The sequence below is a fragment of the Phascolarctos cinereus genome, unplaced genomic scaffold, assembly GCF_003287225.1.
Source record: "Phascolarctos cinereus isolate Bilbo 61053 unplaced genomic scaffold, phaCin_HiC Scaffold_726;HRSCAF=1367, whole genome shotgun sequence".
NCBI lineage: Eukaryota > Metazoa > Chordata > Mammalia > Diprotodontia > Phascolarctidae > Phascolarctos > Phascolarctos cinereus.
Window position 1 is genome coordinate 253945313 of NW_027556098.1, and position 20740 is coordinate 253966052.

Genomic DNA, 20740 nt, shown 5'->3' on the forward strand with positions numbered 1-20740 from the left:
CCTTACGTGACAGAGGGAGCTGGTTCATGGCTGGTTCTGGGTTTAGGTGCAGCCCAGGACCTTTTCAGACAAAAGCGGCCCTGTTCTTCTTCTCCAAAAAAGCATGCGCTACTTGTAGTACATGACACAGCACCATGAAGGATTTACATACATACTGGAAATCTGTTCAAAACCCTAGTTGACACCTTCCCCTCCTTCCCCCTAATACCTCAGATATTTCCAGAAATCATGAAAATAGATCTATCATTCTGCTCTTCAAGAAGATTATCCCCCAACTTCCTCAGGTGAAGGGGCCATGGTTCTGTTACTTTGGGGGAAGGGGAAATAACCAGACAACTTCTGTTTTACACCCATGGTTCCATCCTAATCACTCTTTTTCCTTCCCCACCATTATATACATCTCAGCCCCTCACTCTTCTAGCCCCCCCCCCAAAAAAAGAATCCACCTATACTTCTAAGTGGAAGTATAAGCCTGGAGTCTCCATATCATGAGACCTTTTTGTTCTCAAACTCAGAATCCCTAGGCATCAGAGAAGTGCTCTCTCTAGACAGAATGAGTTATTATATTATTGGTTCTAACTTTCTAAGAGTAGCTTCCTGTTCCCAAGACCTTTCTGCAGATACATAGCCTCAAGTCCTTAGTGGTATTTAGAAATGAACTATGCTTCCATTAGGAGAATATGCTTCTTTGGTTCCAAGTTGGAATTTGGAAAACGTTTAAAAATAGAAACACTGTTATAAATGATGGCTAGGCCCAGATGAAATACTATTATTATATTTCTGGCACATCATGAACTAAACAGGTATTTGTGGCCTGGTGTAGTAATCTAGACTCCATTTGCAAACTATTTTCTATGTGAAAGTTTAAACCAAGCAAATAACCTATAAGCAAATGTTCTTCTTCCCCACCCAAACAAAACAAGAACTCAATGGTGTCAGGATGACCTCCCTCTCAGAGGATGAAGACTTAGAAAGTAGGATTGGTCTCACTGAATTTAGGATGTTTTACCTCAGCAGCTGATAGTTTCATGCCAGGACAGTCATGTCTTAAATGTGGCCAAAGATGTGGTTTTCACAGGAAAATTGTAACTTCTGTACTTAACCCTTTGAAACCAAAAGTTTCTCTCTCAGAAAACAGCCAAATAAACAGCTGAGAAGTGGTAAAAACAGGTGGCATCAGTTAGCTGGTCTTTGGAAAAGCAGGTGTTCTTCCTATGTATCAGCCTCCTTCAGAAACTATTTCCTGACCAGCTTGTCAACTGATTAACCTCTGATCCCTGACCCAGTGCTAGTCTACTCCTATCAGATATGATGCCAACTTACCCGATGACCCTTGACATTCTGACCAGAGACTGTCAAGCACTGACTACTAGCGAATAGAAGAATCTCAGGTAAGTCCCATTCCTTTCTCAGTCCTGCTTCCCCTAAATGAACATTCTCACTAAAGGTACATCAGTTTCTATGATGTAGACAGCCTATATATCATTCATCAAACACTGATTATATGCCTATTGTGTATAGAGCACAGTATTAGGAGCTGAGGAAGAGAAAAAGTTTAGGAAAGAATTTCTGTCCTTATGGAGCCATAATGATAATATTTATCATTATCAAATGATGAAACACTGAGAGTTGCAAAAGGAAAAAGTATTATGTGAGGGCTAAAAAGTAAGGCAACTGTTAGCAACTAGAACCTGAGGGTCAAAAATCAGGGAAAGTTTCTGGGCAGAGGTAACATTCGGAATACTCTTTAATTTTTAGTTCTTTTCTTACCTCCTTTTTCAAAACCTGAGAATCAGTAAGAAAACAATCAATTTTCAACTTATTTATTATATATGAAACACCCAGTTATGTACCTACGTGTACCTCTATTATAAAATTGATTAGATATATTATCACAAGACTGATTGTGTGTTTAATGTTTCCATCAAGGAAAAACATTTAGTTAATCCCCATGTAAAATTCTTTCCATTACATTACATTGCCTCAGGGAGTGTAGGGATATTGGGTATAGAGAACATTTAGCAGTACAGAGAAAAACGGGACAGCAATCATATGAGGTAGAAGGGTCACAGGAAGCTTTTTTTTAGGATTTGGGAGATTGTTTCAAATAGGAAGGAGTCACTGGAAAGTGAGAAGTTGAAAATGCAAGCGAGGAAATGACTGTAGGACCCAGAGGCAGGATAGAATGGGATTAAAGGTATCAGTGGAGGGCTCAGTGTTAGTGAAGAGTAAGGATACCTCTTCATGTGTGGCCATGGAGGGAATGGATAAAGTCAGAGAAGTTTTGAGAAGTGAAGGTAACTGTGGGGAATTTATGCTGGCTGCTGTTATTCTCAGTCCAGTAGAATAGTAAGCTGTTATTAAGTATAGGGGACAGGATTTAAGAAGAGATATGGAACAGTCACTACAGGGAATGAGCTAAAGATAGAGATAAATGATTGTTGAACAGAAGCGGGGACCAAGCTAAGGCTCCCCATAGACAGTACAAAAGTAAACCTTAGTCTCTAAAATGTCTGCGTTATTTCAAATTCTGAATCGGTGAAATCAGAATTAATTACTGCGCTAAGATGCAAAGACACTTTCATTTACTTAGGACGAGCATCAAAATAGAAACTTTGATTGTGACAGATTTAATATATCTCTCATGAAAGTACCTTTTAGCATTTGCCTCTTCGAGAGGCTCCAATAGAAAGAACTATTAAACTCTAAAATATTACATACTCTTTTAATGTTGCAATACTAAGGATTATTATATGTGAACTTACCACCCCATTGGCCCCATTGTCTCTGCTCGGGTTTTCCCCCGTTTAGCTTCCTTGAGAAGTTCTTCTATTGCCTTCCTGGAGAGGGAAAAAAGAAGAAGTCTTGAAAAACAAATAGATTAGCAACTGTTATATAATCATAGATGGAAAAATGCCACCTCTTTACCAGGGGCTTTTTCACTTTTGGGGGGACCACAGACCTCTTTGGCTCTCTGGTGATGTCTACAGACACCAACTCAGAAAAATGTTATGAATAAACGTATAAAGCACATAAGATAACAAAGGAAACCAAAGGTTAGTGGAAAATAAAGATGTAATTTTTTTCCCCATCCCAGTTCACTGATCCTCTGGAATCTCTATGGGCTGCCTCCTTGAGGATCTGCATACCCCTGGCTAAGTATTCCTCTCCTCTATACCGTTTATACTTGCATACTATCAAAATAATAACTGACATTTGTGTAGCTCTTTAATGTTTGCAAAGTGCTTTCCATAAATTATCTCATTTGAGCCTAACAACACAACGAGTCAGGGATTATTAACCCAATTTTATAAATGAGGAAACTGAGGCTCAAGGAGTCAGAGGTCCTGAGTTTGCCTAATCCTGCCACCTAGCCTCTCATTTTATACAGTTTTCTAATGTTAAGACATATTCAAGGGGTGAATGGGTATTAATTATTTCGTGCAATATTCATGACAGACAACGTCAGATTCCAAGAAAAATAAAGATGACAAGGCAATGATTTTTAGGAATTTACAATCTAACCCTCTGGAGATGAAGCCCAAATTTATGTCTTTCATTATTATGATCACCTAATTCTTTCCCAATTAGACTTTCAAATTTTGCAAGTACTAAGAAGTTTTAAGAAAAATGTAAGCAAGGACAGCTAGGAGGCACAGTGGATAGAGCACTGGCCCTGGATTCAGGAGGACCTGAGTTCAAATCTGGCCTCAGACACATAACACTTACTAGCTGTGTGACCCCGGGCAAGTCACTTACCCCCCGCTGTCTAGCCAAAAAAAAAAAAGAAGAAGAATGTAAGCAAGACCATAGTTGACACTCATCCTTTAGGTTACCCTTTTCTCTAGGACAAATAATTTCTTTAAAATATCTATGGGGTCTAACCATCACTTTTCACATTGATATCCGTGTATGGTGACTGGGCCCTGGATACTCTACATACAAGTTCTTTTCTTCTAATTCTCTAAAAATATGTCAAGAGAGCAAAATCTCAGTAATAACTACCAGTTCTCACCTACTTTACTATCTTAGCCAATATAGGATGACTAAATCACTTAGATTTTTTTCTTTTCTAGGTAAAGTACTATGATAAAAATGACATTTACATAAATACTTTCAAGTTTGGAAACCACCTTAACAGACATCTCCTTTAAGCCTCATGACAATACTACACTATAAGTGTCACCTCTATTTTAAAGACAAGCAAACCAAAATTCAGTGTTTACATGAGTCACCCACGGTCATACAAATAAGCAAATATAAGGAGCAGGATTTGAACCCATGCCTTTTTGACTTGAAGTCTAGTACTCTATCTTTCCAAATTTCAAAGACTTATGATTTCATCATGCGTCCCCACTCCTCAACTGATATAGCTCAACTCTCCTATATCTTTCTAGAATCTTTATTTGCACCTAAGATCTGGTGATGGGACATTCTAATCTGGCTGGCTCCAAATAAGAGTCATACAAAGTCACTGCTGAAGTTGTACTGCCAAACTTTCTAGCTCCCAGGGGCTTTTGTCAGCACAAACTTTGGAAATCTAGGGTGGTGAAACTATATCCATAAAGGGCTTTGCAAATCCTAAAGTGCTATATAAGTGCTATTATTATTTCTGTGACTTTGTAAGACATTCATTCATTCATCATCTGTCTCACCAACCACCAACTGCATTGGCCACCTCAAGATGTGTCATCTTGAGGTCTGCTCTTCTCTTTAAAACTCCCCTTTATGTTTTGTCTTCCCCTATTATAATGTAAGGTCCTGAAAGTAAAAACTATCTTGTTATCCTGTATTTGTAGTCCCAGCACTTAGCAAAGAGCCTAACACATAATAGGCATAAAATGCTCTGAGTAGAGAGGTGCTACTCGTGCATAGAGTGCTGTGTCTGGAGTCAGGAATACTAGAATTCAACTTGGAGCTCAGACACTTACTTATTAGCTGTGTGACCTTGGGCAAGTCATTTATAACTCTGTTTCCCTCGGTTTTCTCATTTGTAAAATAAGCTGGAAAAGGAAACGGCAAACTACTCCAGTATCTTTGCCAGGAAAATCCCAAAATGGGGTCAGGAAGAGTCAGACGTGACTAAACAACAAGAAGTGCTTACTGTATGCAGAACACTGCATTACCAGACACGTAAAGTTTACATAAGACCAAGTCCTTTCCAGATGAAGCTTACAACCGTACAGAAGTTGATACTTCTACATGAGTATTTTCTTCAACTCCCTGGCTATTAGTACCTCCCCATTACCATGTATTTATTTGGTATGTAAATATATACATATACCACATACTTGGCATATAAATATATCTGTTGTTTCCCTGATTTCTTTTTTGTCTTTGTATTCCCCAGCAGCTAGCACAACGTGGTGCTTAACAAATGTTTGCATTATAAAGTAGTACAGTCCCCACATATTACTCTATTATGCCCCTTTCCTGTATTTTCATTTTTATGCCCTAGTTACTAACACCCCATCCCCCATCAACCAACATGAACCCTATTATCCCCCCAAAAATCATTCAATCAGATGTTTCACAGTCAAGCTTTGTAGTATCAATGGTAGATAAACGATTATCAAATTGTACTCTTACTACTTCTGCCTACCAAGAAACGATAATCTGTCATAATGTCTACTGGGACTCCTTATCTCCTACAGCAGTTCACTAAAAATTATCTTGTTGGACGCTAAAACAAATGCTGTTCAACCTTAACTCTTAGAAACAAATATTGTCCTTTCCTTTCTTTGTGCCCACTAAATAAAAAAAGCCAAAGAAGAGCAAATGTTCTTCTCTGGTCCCCACAGACAGGTCAGTTTAGATAGTTCCTTCATAAATACATGTAAGCATATATGAACTACCTATACCCTTTCCCTGTGATGGAAAGGGCAATTAAAAAAAAACCCTCCAGAAATATATATGTATATATATATGTAGATATGTACATGTATATATGTTTATACACATATATATGTATATAGTATATATATATACATACATATATATATGTATATGTTCTCAACTCATGAAAGGGGTGTGTTTCCAAGTTAATTTTAAAGTTGACTGTTTAAAGCAAAAATCTCCAAGTTTTTCTGATCATGTACCCCAAAAGTAAAAAAAAAAGTGCAAATGATCCTTAATATGTTTCCTTATTTAATTTTAAAAGTATGAGATAAATCTGAAAATAATATTTTATCTTATAGTCAATAGGGAACCACTGGAATTTATCAAGAAGGGGAGTAACAAGGCCAAATTTGTGCCTTGGGAAAATCACTTTGGCAGTGGTATGGAAGATGGATCAGAGGAGGAAGAAACTTCAGACTGGGAGACAAATTAGGAAGCTATTGCAAAAGTCTGGGGAAAGGGTAATGAGGACCTTAAGCAGAATTGTAGCCACATGAGTAGAGAAAAAAGAATAGATAAAAAGGATACTGCAGAGGTAGAAATTATGAAATCTGATAACTGACCAAATGTGTGAGGTGAGGGGGAATGAGTTGAAAAAGGCTACTGATGTTATGAAACTAGGTGACTAGGCCTTGTCCAGTAACAGGGAACATGGGTAGATTTGCAAGGGAAGTTTAATATAATAGATTTCTATAGATGCAGATCACAAAAGACCCATGGTTGCTGATTCTGCCTGACCCACTCAAAACACAGAGGGAAGAGGTGACACTTATGAATTACTTACTATCTTGGGGTACAGAGCTCACCCTCTGAAGTGTACCAGTTGAAGCCATATGATAATCTGTGGATCTGGGGGTGGCTATAGAGGAAATTTCCCTTAGCTTAATATTTAAAGAGATCTATGATCTGCCTCCAACTTACCTTTCCAGTCTTACTTCACTTTTCTCCTTTGCACTATAGTCTACATTTAAGGCAAAATGACTATTGTCTATTCCCTGATTCTTTCTACTGTGCATTATTTGTGCAGGCTGTTTCAAAAATATTAAAATGCACCATCTCCAAATCTCTTATTGATATACTTTTCTTAAAACTTTTGGGTGGGAATCTATGGAAGAAGAAATAGAAGCAATATTGTTGTGGAAGTACACCACAAACTACTTATGGCAAAGGAGGAAAAAGATTAGGATTTTGGAAAATTTATTACAAACCTGGCATGAAGGCATGACTTCAACCCTATAGATATCTGCTATAGATCCTTCTTTGCCAAAACCAGAGCAGCTGAGAAATTACTAACTTCTACCAATGATAATTCAGTTTTTCAACAAGTGAAGGAAATGATGAGTACTGATAGAACTCATGCTTGCAATAGATGGGATGATAAAACTGAGCACACTGAAAAGGCCAAATTACTTGACTTACATTTTGCTTTTGTTTTCTGTTCCAAGCAGAATGATTTTGGGACTGGGAAGAACAGATTAAGACAATTACCAAGAAGATGAAAGGGAAGACTTGTAAGAAAATCCTTGCCTACCCACATTTAAGCACAACCTGCACTGCTTAAGGCATGCCAAAAGATTTCCTCTACAAACAAAGGATGCTTTCCTCTACATTTTTCACTGGCCTCCTGAAATCTTTTGGCTGGCCCAGGTGCAGGCCTGAGCTAAATCATGAAGCTAGAGGAAATAAATGTGAGGATACTGAAAGAACTGGCTAATATGACTGTTGGGCTAGCTAAGCTTGTGGGTTTCTAAAAGGTTATGAAGAGTTTTACTGGATTGGAAAAGTGTAAATGTACCAATTTTCAAGCAAAAGAAAAAAGCAAAATCTGCAAGCTGGCAAGACTAATTCTTGCAAAATTCTAGAATGTGTTATTGAGGGGATTGCTTCTGAGTGAGAAGAAAATGAAGTGGTTACAGGTATCATCAAAAGCTAGCAATATAGGACGAGTTAACTTAATTTCCCTAAAAACAAAACTCAAAACAAAAAAAAATTATGTCTTTTGTCTTTATACAACCCTCTCCTCACTCTAGATCAAACCTTCCCTTTGCGACAAAGAAAAACAATTTAAAAACATCTGCTATAGTGACCATATCTGACCACAGTTACAATACTCTGTCGTAGTATACAAACCCTTGCCTGTCATGAGAGAAAAGGTATGCTTTTCTGTTCTCCTGGACTTCACTGGTTTTTCAGTTACTTAGAGTTCAACTTTCTTTTAATGACTTTTACGTTTAGATTTCCGTAGTGAGTGTTTATTATTATTTTTTGTTTATGCTTATTTAACTCTACAACAGTTCATATAAATCTTTCCATATTCCTCTGAATTGCTAGTAATTATCATTTCATTGTACAATGTCTTTTGTACCACAGTTTTGTCCAGCCATTCGCCAATCAACGAGTTCCCTCCTCCTGTCCCACCTCCCTTAATCAACTCTTTGATAGCACAAAGAATGCTGTGAACATTTGAGGATATAGGGCCTTTTTTTTTTCTCTTTCTGTTCTGATTTTCTTGGGGTATATGCCCAGTAGTGGGACTGCTGGGTCAAAATCACTTTTCTTGTGTAATTCCAAATACATATCTAGAATGGTTAGAATAATTCAAAGCTTCACAAAGTACTTTAGTGCCTCTGTCTTCCCACAGTTTTCTTATTTTTAAGGTACTATCTCTAGAATGTGGGGCATTATCTCTGTCATCCACTCAGAAATATCTTGCAGAGTCTCTCAGCCTCTCTCTTCATCTCTACACTTATCTTGGGTATAATGCCAAATTTGAAAACAAACGTATGTATACTAACAATAGTTATATGTATACGGTACCCTCAAAATCCTCTGGATGTATTTTCAAAATAAAGGGAATATAAATGAAAAGGCAGAAGATCTCTAATGTAGCCACTGATTATCTCTGAGAGGCTGTCCATTAATGCACTCCTGAGAAAAGCAGGATAAAATTATGTTTATATTTTTTATTATCACAAATCCTAAGCATTTCAAATCTATTGAAAAGAAGCATGTCTCAAACAGGATCATTTTATGATGACATGATTAATAAAGTAAAAACTACAATTAATATCTACAAGAACATTAAAATAAATCAAGTAAATAATGCTAGTAGTAGGAGGGTGGTACTGTGGACAGAGCTGGGTACTGGCCTCAGGAAGAGTCATCTTCCTGAGCTCACATCTGGCCTCAGGCACTTAGTAGCTGTGTGACCCTGGACAAGTCATTTCACCCTTTTTGCCTCAGTTTCCTCATCTATAAAATGAGCTGGAGAAAGAAATGGCAAACCACTACAGTATCTTTGCCAAGAAAACCCCAATTGGGGTCAAGAAGAGTCAAATATTACTGAAAATGACTGAACAATAAGTCGTAGCAGACCACATAAGAATTTGAGTAAATACAGTTCTTGGGCAGTTAGGGTAAAAATTTTATCTAGAATCCATTTAGGGTGAATTTACTAACATAATTAGCCCCTTCACATACATAAAAAGTCTTTTTAAACAGTTCATTTTCTATTGGAAAATGCTTTTCTAACAGACTAAAAACATCTAAAACATCCAAATGGTTACTATTCTTAATAATACCACCAAACATTTAGAAAGTTTTGCACTTTTCAGAGCTTCTTGACATCCCATAATTTTGTTTGATCTTAAGAAAAATCTTGTGAGGTAGGCAAGTACCATGATCTCCATTTTAGAGATGAATAAACTGGTGTTCAGAGGAATTAAATAACTTCATCATGAATACAATATTAATAAGTGGATAGAGATAGGACCTGGATTTGTCATTTCACTGGTACAAGAAATTCTCAGAGGAGAGAATTCACTCTATCAATGCAGGTTAGCGCCTTCTCTGCAAACTTAAAGTTTTAGACAGTTGTCCAGAGGGCCAATAGGTTAACTTGTCCAGGCCTTCTTGGCTTTAAGACCAGTCCTTTATCTACTCTGCCAGGTATTGTCTCCTGACTGTGTGTTCTTTTCCATTCCACAAACTCTACACACTTAAATGTAAAGAAAAAAACATTTTGGAGGTAGAAGGTGGGGGGAGAAGGAGGTGTTCATGTTATATTCCCAGCAGTAAGCTCTTTAAAGACAAGAGGTTGTTTCATTTTTTTTCCTCTGTAGCCCCAGGGCAGTGACTTGATACACAGAGGGTGCTTAATGCTTGTAGGACTGAATTGAATCTGTGTATTATCCTTAAATCATGACTGTCCCTTCTAGCTTAGCCTCCCCAAATTATGTATTCTACTATCCCACTGCTTTAGATTAAAAATATATATATGTGTGTGTGTGTGTGTGTGTGTGCGTGGATGTGGGTGTATGTGTAGATGGATTGGGGTGGGGTACAGGAACAAAGAGGCAGCCACATGGCACGGCGGATAGAATGCTGGACCAGGAGTCAGGAAGATCTGAGTTCAAATGTGACCTCAGACACTAGTTGTGTGACCCTGGGCCAATAATCTAACCTCTATTTGCCTCTCAGTTTCCTCATTTGTAAAATGGAGATAATACCATCTACCTCCCAGGGTGGTTGTGAGGATCAAATGAGATGATAATCGTAAAGTGCTCAGCACAGTGCTTGGCATGTGATAAGCACTATATTAATGCTAGCTATTACGGGGGAGGGGGGTGACTTCTTGATGTAGGAAACTTCCAGCAAGGGACCAACTTCTACCAATGTAGATCAACAACTATTCTGCAACTTAGACTCATCAAGCCATGAAGATAGGGTCTTAACAACTTTACTGGCCTGGACAGCAAGCCCCTCTAATAGTGGGATCATAGTATATAAATTTAGAGCTGGAAGTGACCTTAGAGTTCTGAGGAAGCCGAGGGTCAGAGAGTCAAAGTAGCTTGCAAAGGTCACACTTTTGGCAGGGCTGGGATTTGGCTACATTCTCTTGACTCCCAATCTAGTGCTCTTTCTACTCTGCTACCTTGGTGACTCTGAAAAATGTGAAGAAAAGCTCTGGGTCTGGTGTTGTTTAACATGTTGAGTAGAGAGATGGGTGCTGGAATGGAGCATACCCTCAATTTCTAACAACATGAAATTGGCCAGACTGCTAAACTTCACAGAAGAAAAAAATTCAATTTTTTTCTTTTTTAAATTGTTTCTTTTCGACTGAATCAGAAAAATGTTTTCCAAAAGAGGATAAAGTTAGAGAGCCAGGACATGAGGGGAGAGAAGGAAGCCAAAAGGAATCATACAAAAACGCAGTATGGTGTAAAACAACAATCAAAATAATATTGGGGGTGGGGAAAAGCAACAGGAGAAGGATAACGGATAAATATATGCTAAGGAACTTAGCAACATAGTGTCAAAATGGGTAGAGAGAAAGGAATATTGTGGTCCAGTGTCAAGGTGGGTAGAGAGGAGTATCTCGGTCCTCTGAGCAATCTTAGAGATCAATGAACTGCTGACCACCAAAACAAAGATGATGTTGAGTGAGACAGGAATACAAAGCCTAGGGTCTTCTTCATGAAGAGGATGGAAGTAGTAAGATAGTCATAGTGAGATACAGATTAAAAACAAAATCCACATCTGTGGCTGGAGTTATCTGTATAAAAGGGGATAGGATGAGATGGAAGAAACAGTTGCACACAGAACAAAGAAGCTGTAAGGTACAGAGTGAGAGGTTCAGAGAGAACAAACTATAATTAAAATAAGAGGGTACACCTGTGGCTAGAGGCATTGAGCATTGTAAACTTTATGTCAATTTTTCATGGAAAGCTACACATAATAAAAAAGTGTAGCAGATTCTGTTGTGTATCTATAAAATGTGTAAATATTGGGACATAACAACAGACACCAGTGATGGTACCACAGCAGATGTTAAACTGAAGGAGAAATGAAATGTGCTTGCCATCGGGATTAAAATGTTATCTTCTAGGGTTAGCTGACATTTCAGATGAAATCTGCACATCTGGATGGCTATTTTGACCATCATCTTGCATGCTTGCTTCATTATTCTTGGTGGAGCTACTAATAGTAAAAATCAGTGATAAACTACTTTACATATACAACAACAATTTCCAAAACTCTATCTTTTGGGCTACTAGAGTATCAATAATAATGGTAACTTCACACTTTGCTATTTATGATGAAAATGATTTACTGTAAAAGTGTCCACTATTATTAATAGTCAAAACCTACATATAATTTCAGCTAACTGTTGGCAGATAGGCCATACATTATGAAATATCAGTGACTCATTTTCTAGTTACACAGAAGACTGAATGTGTTCAATAGTTGCTAAGAATAATAAGTCGCATCAAAAGCACCTCAGAAAGAATTAACCTGTGAAATAATTAACTCTAAATCAAAAGGTACATATATAAAGCAAAAAATATCTAGGAATGTTAGCAGGCATTTCTGTTGGAGAGTTTTATTAGTCAATTAATAATGTCTAACTTAAAAAAGATATGTACCTTACTAAAACACTAATTGAAAAATAAAGTCCAAGAGCAAACCCTTTAATTATAACTTACAGGGCTCTTTTGGCTCAATAAATACAGCAGTATCTCTTTAAGAATATAAATGCTTTTAAAAAAAGAATATAAATGCTTTGAAGGAGAAAAAGCTGATGAAAGGAAAAGCAAAAGAATAAAGGACTTAAAGTCTAGAAAGATGTGAATGGAAAGGAGCCAATAATAAAGAGTAAAGAAAGCTAATATGGCAGCTGCTGTAAGTTAATGAATAGCACAAAAATATGGCAGAAGGTAAAAATGCAGACATATGTGATAGAATATAATGCTTACCAAATGCTGTCTAATTATGCTAGGAAAAATGTCAGAAGAAATTGAGGGAAACAAAATATTAGCATCTTTTAAAAAAAAGGTTGTCATCTGTAGCTTTTTATTTTTCCAGTGGCTAGAAGAATTTGGTATACTGTTCTTTGATAAGCATAAGACATACCGGAAAACTATCTCCCTTTTTAAATGCTCAGTTTGTAAATCACTCTCTTAATCCTAAAGAGCTTTATTTCATACAAATGATCTGTGGTCCTCCACAGATTATCCTACACAATGCTTCAGAGTTCTTGGATTCCAGCCCTGAGGATGGCGTATTCAGCACAGTCTGGTCAGCCTACTGAAGCTATTTCCTTCAGTTATGTCAAGGCTGCAATAATCTGTTGGAAAACAAGCTCTCCTCCCCTTGTAGATTTTAGTGCAGATCCACTCTTTTATAAAAGAAGTTCATATTAAAGCCAATTTGCTTTGAATGATAGCTAATGTAATGTAGAGACTTTTAAATATGATACATGCAAAACAAATCCAAATTCAGATGACATAAAGCTAGGAGAGATAACAGATACCCTTGATGCGCAAATAAACCAGAAATGCAGATGACATAAAGCTAAGAGATAGCAAATACCTTGGATGACAGTCAGGATCCATAAAGATCTTGACAGGCTAAAGTACTGGGGTAAATCTAGTAAGATGAAATTCAAAAGGAATAAACGTAGAGTCTTATCCCAGGGTACAAAAAAATCAACTTCACAAGCATTAGAATGAGGGAAGCATGGTTAGATGGAAAATTTATCTGGAAAAGGTCTGGGTATGTTAGGGGATTGCAAGGTCAGTATGAGGCAGCACTGGGATTAGACCTTGAACTGCATCAAGAGATGTATAGCTTCTAGAAACACAATGACAGTGCCTCTGTATTCTAATGTGCAACATCTGGAATGCTTCTTCAGTTTTGTGCACTATAGTTTAAGGATATCAATAACCTAGAGGGATTCCAGAGTAGGGCAGCCAGTATGATTAATGGCCCAGAGCTCATGTCATATAAGGACAGGATGAAGGAATTAGGGACATGTAGCCAGAAGAAGAGAATATTCAAGGGGAGCATGAAAGTGGTATTGAACGATCAGAAGGGCTTTCATGTGAAAGAGGAATTAGACTTGTTCTGCTTGGCTTCAGCAGACAGAATTCAGCAGATGGAAGGAGAAACAGATAGAAATCACAAAGAAGCAAATTCAAGCTTATTGGGGAAAACTTACTATTAGTTTTCCAAAAGTAGAATAGGCTGTTGTGGGAAGTAGTGAATTCCTTACTGAAGGTCTTCAATAAGATACCAGTTTTACTACTATGTGAAAAAGGAATTTTCTGCTCCTTTTTGTGATAGCTGTGATAAAGCTAAAATATCAGTATTGATTAGTGACTGAAAAAGAATAAGGAGGAGTAAAGACACATTATTCAAACAAAAAAAAATCCTCAGAAAACTAGAAAGCAGTCTGGTAGAAATTAGATTTAGGACCAGTACCTTATACTTCTACCAAAAGAAATTCCAAATGGACTTAGATATAAAATCCTATCATAAATTAAAGAACGAGGAAGAAATTACCTTTCCAGTCTATGGACAGGGGAAGAGCTTATGACAAGTGGTGAGAGAAGATCAGAGAAGATAAAATAGTTAAGTTTAATTATGCAAAATTACTACCATCATTATTATTTGCACAAACTCACTGCAGCAAAGAGTAAATGGGAAACATGACTAAGGGAAAAACATTTTTGCAGCAAGTTTCTCTTTGAGGGTCTCAGATGTGAGATATATAAGGAATTGATAAAATTTACAAAAATAAGAGCCATTTCCCCCAACTGATAAATGGTTAAAGGATATAAACAGTCAGTTTTCTCAGTAAATTCAAGTCAAAAATTAGCCATATACACTTAGCTCCAATTGCCTCAAAAAAAAATTATGAAAACAAAGGGGACCACAAATGAGAAATCTTTAGGGCAGCTAGGTGGTACAGTGGATAGAGCACCAGCCCTGGGGTGGGGAGGACCTGAGTTCAAATCCAGCCTCAAACACTTGACACTTACTAGCTGTGTGACCCTGGGCAAGTCACTTAACCCTGATTATCTCACTAAAAAACAAACAAAAAAAAATTAGCCATGTTTAAAAAAAATGCTCCAAATCACTGACTGGAGAAATGCAAATTATGCCCCCTTCCAAAAGGATTTCTCATTTTCTCCATTGTTATTTATTCTAGGCTCTCATTCTATGAGTCATGACCCCTATATCTGGTTTTTCTCTTTTTTTTGTATTATTCATGTACTTAAAAGTTTCCAGGGTGTTCACTGTAGGTTTTCCCTTCTAGGTGCTTTCTGCCACTACCTTTTAGAGCTTGCCCCATGGATTTCCATTTTCCATTGTGCCTCAATTATAGAAAAATGCCTATTATTACAGATTTCAGAGAACACTGCCCCATAGTAGGGCCCCTCCTCAACCGAACCTCTGATTATGTAGCATAGCACTGATGTATACCCTCTCTCGTTGACTTTTTCCCTACTACATTTACCTGGAAATCTTTCTGTATCCATGCTCTCCCACTCCCATTGGGTGACAGGTGCCTCCAGAGGTTGCCATGACCTCTGTCCCCCAGGACAAGTAGACTTTTAAGTACCATATCCCCCAGGCTTCAACCAGTGAAAAGATCCTCATATCTTCCTTCACTGACTATCTCTCCTCACCCATAGGCTCATTCATCAGTGAAACCTTCTCCCACGTCCAAAGTAAAACACCCTCATTCTCTGTACCCTTTTCAATCTTCCCCCTTCGACTGCTTACCCACTCTCCTGTAGGATCTTCTCTGAGATCCAGAGGCTACCTTCTCCTCCTCCTTGCTAACCCTTGATTTTACCCCAGTGGATCACTCACTCTACTCTATCCCCTGCTTCCTTCCCTCCCTGTATATATAGTTTCACAAAAGAAGTACTTACCTGTAGGCAGTGTTGCCAGGTCCTATCCATAATTTACTGTTACTTACCAAACCACCATTATCTCTACCAAATTTCTGCCTTCCCCCATATGCTTGTGGCCATTGAGAAAGAAGGCTCTTATTGGTCTCTCTGTTGGCACTCTGTTGTTGTCCTTGCCTGGTGTATTTATTCACTCCTGTATTTCTGCTATTTGGAGTGTCTGACAGACAAAGAATCTCTTCAGTTCTGATTTTCTTTTTGCAGGATAGGTCACCCTGGGCTACATCCTTAACTCCACTGCTTTTTAGAACATGTTATTCCATTCTTTCTCCCTAGGGGGTTCAGAATAGTCTTAGGTTATTCAATGTCCTTTACTTTATATTTGAAGATTTTTTTTCTAGTGGCTTGCAGAACTTGTATCTGTACTGAATTGTTAAATTTAACTATAATGTGTCTTGGAGTTTGTAGTATTGGGTTTTGTTTTTTCTTTTTCTGGAGGATCTGTGAATTCTTTAATTGGAATTTCACTTTTTATGTTTAGAAGTTCTGGGTGGTTCTCTTCTACTACTTCCTTCCTAAAAGTTTTTTGTCCTATTTTGTTCTTCCAGGAGGCCTATGATCCTTAGGCTGTCTCTGCAAATCCTGTCTTGAGTTCAGTATGTTTTGCTTACATAGTGAACATATTTTCTTTCGATGCTGTTTTTTGCTTCTTTCCTTCTAGGCTGTCTTGCTCTTCTGCATTTTTGGACTCCCAATCTATTGTTCTATATTTTGTTAATTTGTTGAGGCTTGCCATTGCAAATTCAAGTTCTTCTATTCTGTTCATTATTTTTGCTGTATGGGACATAAATTCTGCTCTCATAATTCTCATTTCTCTTTTAAACCACTCAGAAAGATTGTGTTGTAGTTCCACGTTCTCCTCAAATTCCACAGAGTCCTTTGTTTCATCAAGGGTTGGATCATTTTCCTTTATTTTGCAGTATTTATTCAGAGATGCCTGAACTTGTTTACTACATCTAGAGACCATATTTCCTCTTATTGTTACTTTTTCCTGTGAATTTATCTGTTTATATACATGATCTTTTGAGTTTTCTTCTTTTTGAGCTTTGTCTGTTTTCCCCTTATTTTCCTTCTCACTTTCTGACTCCCTCCCCACCTCTGATTGTGGTTTCCTTGGGGGTTAGATCTCAAGTTGTCTCAGTCTCCTCCCACACTGGGCAATACAATGATTTAAAAGAACTAGCCTAGGTCACTGCCTCAGTTGACTTTTGGGTGGTTAGAACTGGCCACAGCTGGATCCTGTGCTCTTCCCTCAGGCTTGGTGGACTGCTACAAACCTCCACCCCCATCATGTAGAGTGGCCTGTCTTGGTGACCTGTGCCACTCCTGTTCCTCAGTTCTTTGTAAATGCTTGTTCCCTTCCTTTCCCTCATAAGGTTGACCAACATGAGTGCGATGTGGTGAAATAAATCCTAGATTTGTAGCCAAAAGATATGACTACAAATACCATCTCTGCTATTACCTACCTATGTAATGTCCCTCTATTTGGTCCTCAGTTTCCTCATCTGCAAAATGAAATGGAAAAGTTGGAACGGTCCCTTTCTGCTCTAAATTCTATGATGTGATGATTTTTTTTCAAGAACAATTTACAAAGCCCAACTATAAGTTGTAGAAGGACTGTGTTCTCCATGGGTAGGAAACAAAATATCCATACGATGAAATCCTATATACTTAAAGCACAAAAAAAGTAGGAGATATAAATGTGAGGGGTTTTTTTTTGAGGGGGATGTTTTGGTTAGGCAGCATAATACTATGCCCATTTTGTAGATGAGGAAACTGAATCTCAGAAAATGGGTGATGCCTTGAAGTACATTTAATTTCATATATCATGTGATCTTCCCCTTGGTCAAATAATGAATCTGGAAAGGAATCATATAAAATGCTGAATTCAAGTGGAAGATCATCAAAAGTGTGGTGTATATACTGTTTCTTAAATTCTATTTAATGATACTTAATCTTCAGATCCTATAGATGAGATGTTACTATAAGGTAATGGATGATTTTCACATCTTACCTGTTGGAGATCTGTCTCATTGTTTTATAGTTACATCTTAAACAACTGCTTTGTTAATAAATTATTAACTCCATTACTGACAGACAAATTAAGATGAATGTCCTGTAGCTACAACTGAATATATCATGCCCTGACATGGTATACAATCCTGTTCCTGCTTCTTCATCATTTGATGAAGCCAACTTGTTATAACAAAAAAAAAAAAAAGTAGAAAAAAGACAGAAAAATAGAAAACGATGGAAGGCTTCTGAGGGCAATTGCTATAGGGCAATCAATCAATCATCAAATTATTTATTAAATACTTAATATGTCAGGCACTGTGCTAGGGATACCAAAGTAAAAGGAAAGCAATCTCTTGACTTTGAGGAGCTTACATTCTAATGAGATAACTTTCATACATACAGGTCTATACAGCATACTTACAAAACAAAGACAAAGTAGCCTGAGGAAGGAAGAATATTCACAGCTGGTAGGAACAAGAAAGGCTTCATGAAGAGGGTGGTGGTGGAGCTCAGGCATTCCAAGAGGCAGAAATGAGAAGGAATGCATTTCCAGGGCTGGGAGACAGTTCAGGCAAAGGCAGAGTCAGAAAATGGAAGGAAGAACAAGCAGGCCAGGGAGTCTGGATCAGAAGGTGACGAAGAGAGTATAAAGTGCAAGAAGATTGCAAAGATGGGGGGGGGCAAAGAAGAGCCTTGAATGTCAAATAGAAAATTTACAGTTGATACCTGAGGCAATAAGGACTCGTTGGAGCTTGAGAAGGTGGGTGACATGATCACATATGTGCTTTAGGAAAATAACTTCAGCAGCTATGTAGAGGATGGACTGGAGTGGGGAGGGGCTTCAAGATGGGAGATGAAGTGGGAGCCCATGGAATCTACGAAAGTGGTGTCAAACTCAAATAGGAAAGGGATCCCTGTGGGCCACATATTGAGTTAGAAAATAACAAATTAACATTATCTATGTTGTATTTTTATTTATTCTATTAAACATTTGCCAATTGCATTTTAATCTGGTGGAAGCACTCAGGAGTTTTGCAGCTCAAGTTTGACATCTCTGATCTAGGAGAAAGGTGATGCGTATATGAACTAGGGCAGCAGCTCTGAGTGGAAAGGAGGTGGACTATATAAGTGAAAGATGTGGTGTAGAAATGACAAGATTTGGCAACTGACTAGATGCATGAGGTGAGAAAGAGTGGAGGATGACACTAAGGATTCAAAACTTGGTATCTTGAAGGATGGTGGTATTTTGGACAGTAATGGGATAATCTGGAAGACGGGTAGGTAGATAATGAATTCTTTTTTTTGGACATATTGGGTTTGAGAGGCTTCTGGTACATCTGGTTTGAAATGTCTAACAAACTGAAGCTCAGGAGAGTAGGGTATAATATACAGTTCTAAGAGTAATCTGGATAATTAAACCTATGGGAGCTGATGAGGTCACTGAGAAAGTATGGTTAGAGAAGAGGGCCCAGGACAGAGACTTGGAGAACAGCCAGTTTGTGGACATGATGAGGATGAAGAATCAGCAAATGAGACTGGAAAGAAACAGTTGACCAGGTAGGAAATGAGAGTAGCATCCTAAAAAATGAGAAAGAATACAAGAGGTCAACATAGTTTAACCCGCTATTACTCTGGAGGATTACTCCAGAAGCAGTGGTAATGATGGGCTCAAAAGAGAAGAGAGTGAAGTGGGACTGTCTTTATAAAGATCCAGGTGAAAGGTAATAGGGGTCTGAATTAAGGGTGTAGCTGTGTAGAAAGGAGGGGATGGATGTGAGGGGTGAGTAAGAAGGAAAATCAAAGATGACTCCAAGACAGATGTCCTTAACACGGAGTCTTTTTTTTTTAATGTTTTGATAACTATGTTTCAATATAATCGGTTCCTCTACAATCTATATTTTACTTTTATACATTTAAAAATATTGTTCTGAGAAGGGGTACATGACATCAAACAGGCTAAGAACTCCTGCTCAAAGGTTGTAATCGTGAATAGTGAGAATAACTTCCCAGGCCCCTATTAGTGATTCAATAAACATTTAATAAGTGCCTACTATGTGCTCCAGGAACTGTGCTAAGTGCTTAGAACACAAAAAAAGGGCCGGGGTGGGGGAAGGGGGAGAGAAGAGTGTAAGGGGTGATAAAAGGCAGTCCCTGCGAAGCTAAGAATCTAACGGGGAGACAATATGCAAAACAGTTATGTCATTTATGGGATAAATGGAAATAATCAACAGAAGGAAGGCTCTAGAACTAAGAGTTACTGGGAAAGGCTTCCTGTAGAAGGTGGGATTTTATTGGGACAGGAGGAATCTAGGGAATACAGGAGGTAGAGATGAGGAGAAAAAGCATTCCATACAGTGAAAACACTTGGAGCCAGGAGATGGAGGGTTTTGTTTGAGGATCAGCAAGGAGGCCAATATCAATTGACTGGGGTATGGCAGGGTAGGGAGGGTTGTAGAGGTGGGAGTGGAGAGGAGGAGAGGGTGTAAGAGGATGGGGCACATGGTATTAAAAAAAAAAAAGGGAAAAGTGGTGAGCCACGGGAATTTATTGAGTGAGGGTAGTGCAGAGTGTGTGACATGGTCAGACCTGCACTTCAAGAAGATTACTTTGACAAGTGAGTAGAGGACAGACTCGAGTGGGGAGAGATTTGTTATAGGTAGACCAATCAGCAGACTATTACAATAGCCCAGGCATGAAGAGATGAGGGCCAACACGAGGGTGGTAAATATTCTATTCATTTTTTAAACATCCTGTCATTCCTCAGTGATGCTTACCCCCTTCTTCCCCACACACCCCAAAAACCACCTCTTGTAAGAACTATGTTAAGAAAACTAAATTAACACAGCAACAATCTGAAAATCTATGCACATCATTCCACATCTACAATCTACCATCTTTTTTCCATGATGCAGGAAGTGTACTTTATGACCAGTCCTCTGAAACCAAGATCGGTCACTGTCCAATGCTTTGCATTACACTAAGCTGCATTTCCCTTGGCTTCCAGGCTAATGCCATGTATATGTGTACAATAAATATTCTTTAAATGAATTAAATCTAAGAATAAG

The 20740-nt window shown here is 38.1% G+C and overlaps 1 protein-coding gene across 2 annotated transcripts in view; it reads right to left on the reverse strand.

Annotated features, from left to right (window-relative positions):
• POLR1D (RNA polymerase I and III subunit D) overlaps window positions 1-20740 on the reverse strand; it is a 55081-nt gene that overhangs the window by 21166 nt on the left and 13175 nt on the right. For both annotated transcript variants that reach the window (XM_020997152.2, XM_078147067.1), the window contains exon 2: window positions 2766-2840. In XM_020997152.2, coding sequence (XP_020852811.1) covers window positions 2766-2840 — 75 coding nt within the window. The remainder of the gene's footprint in view (window positions 1-2765; window positions 2841-20740) is intronic.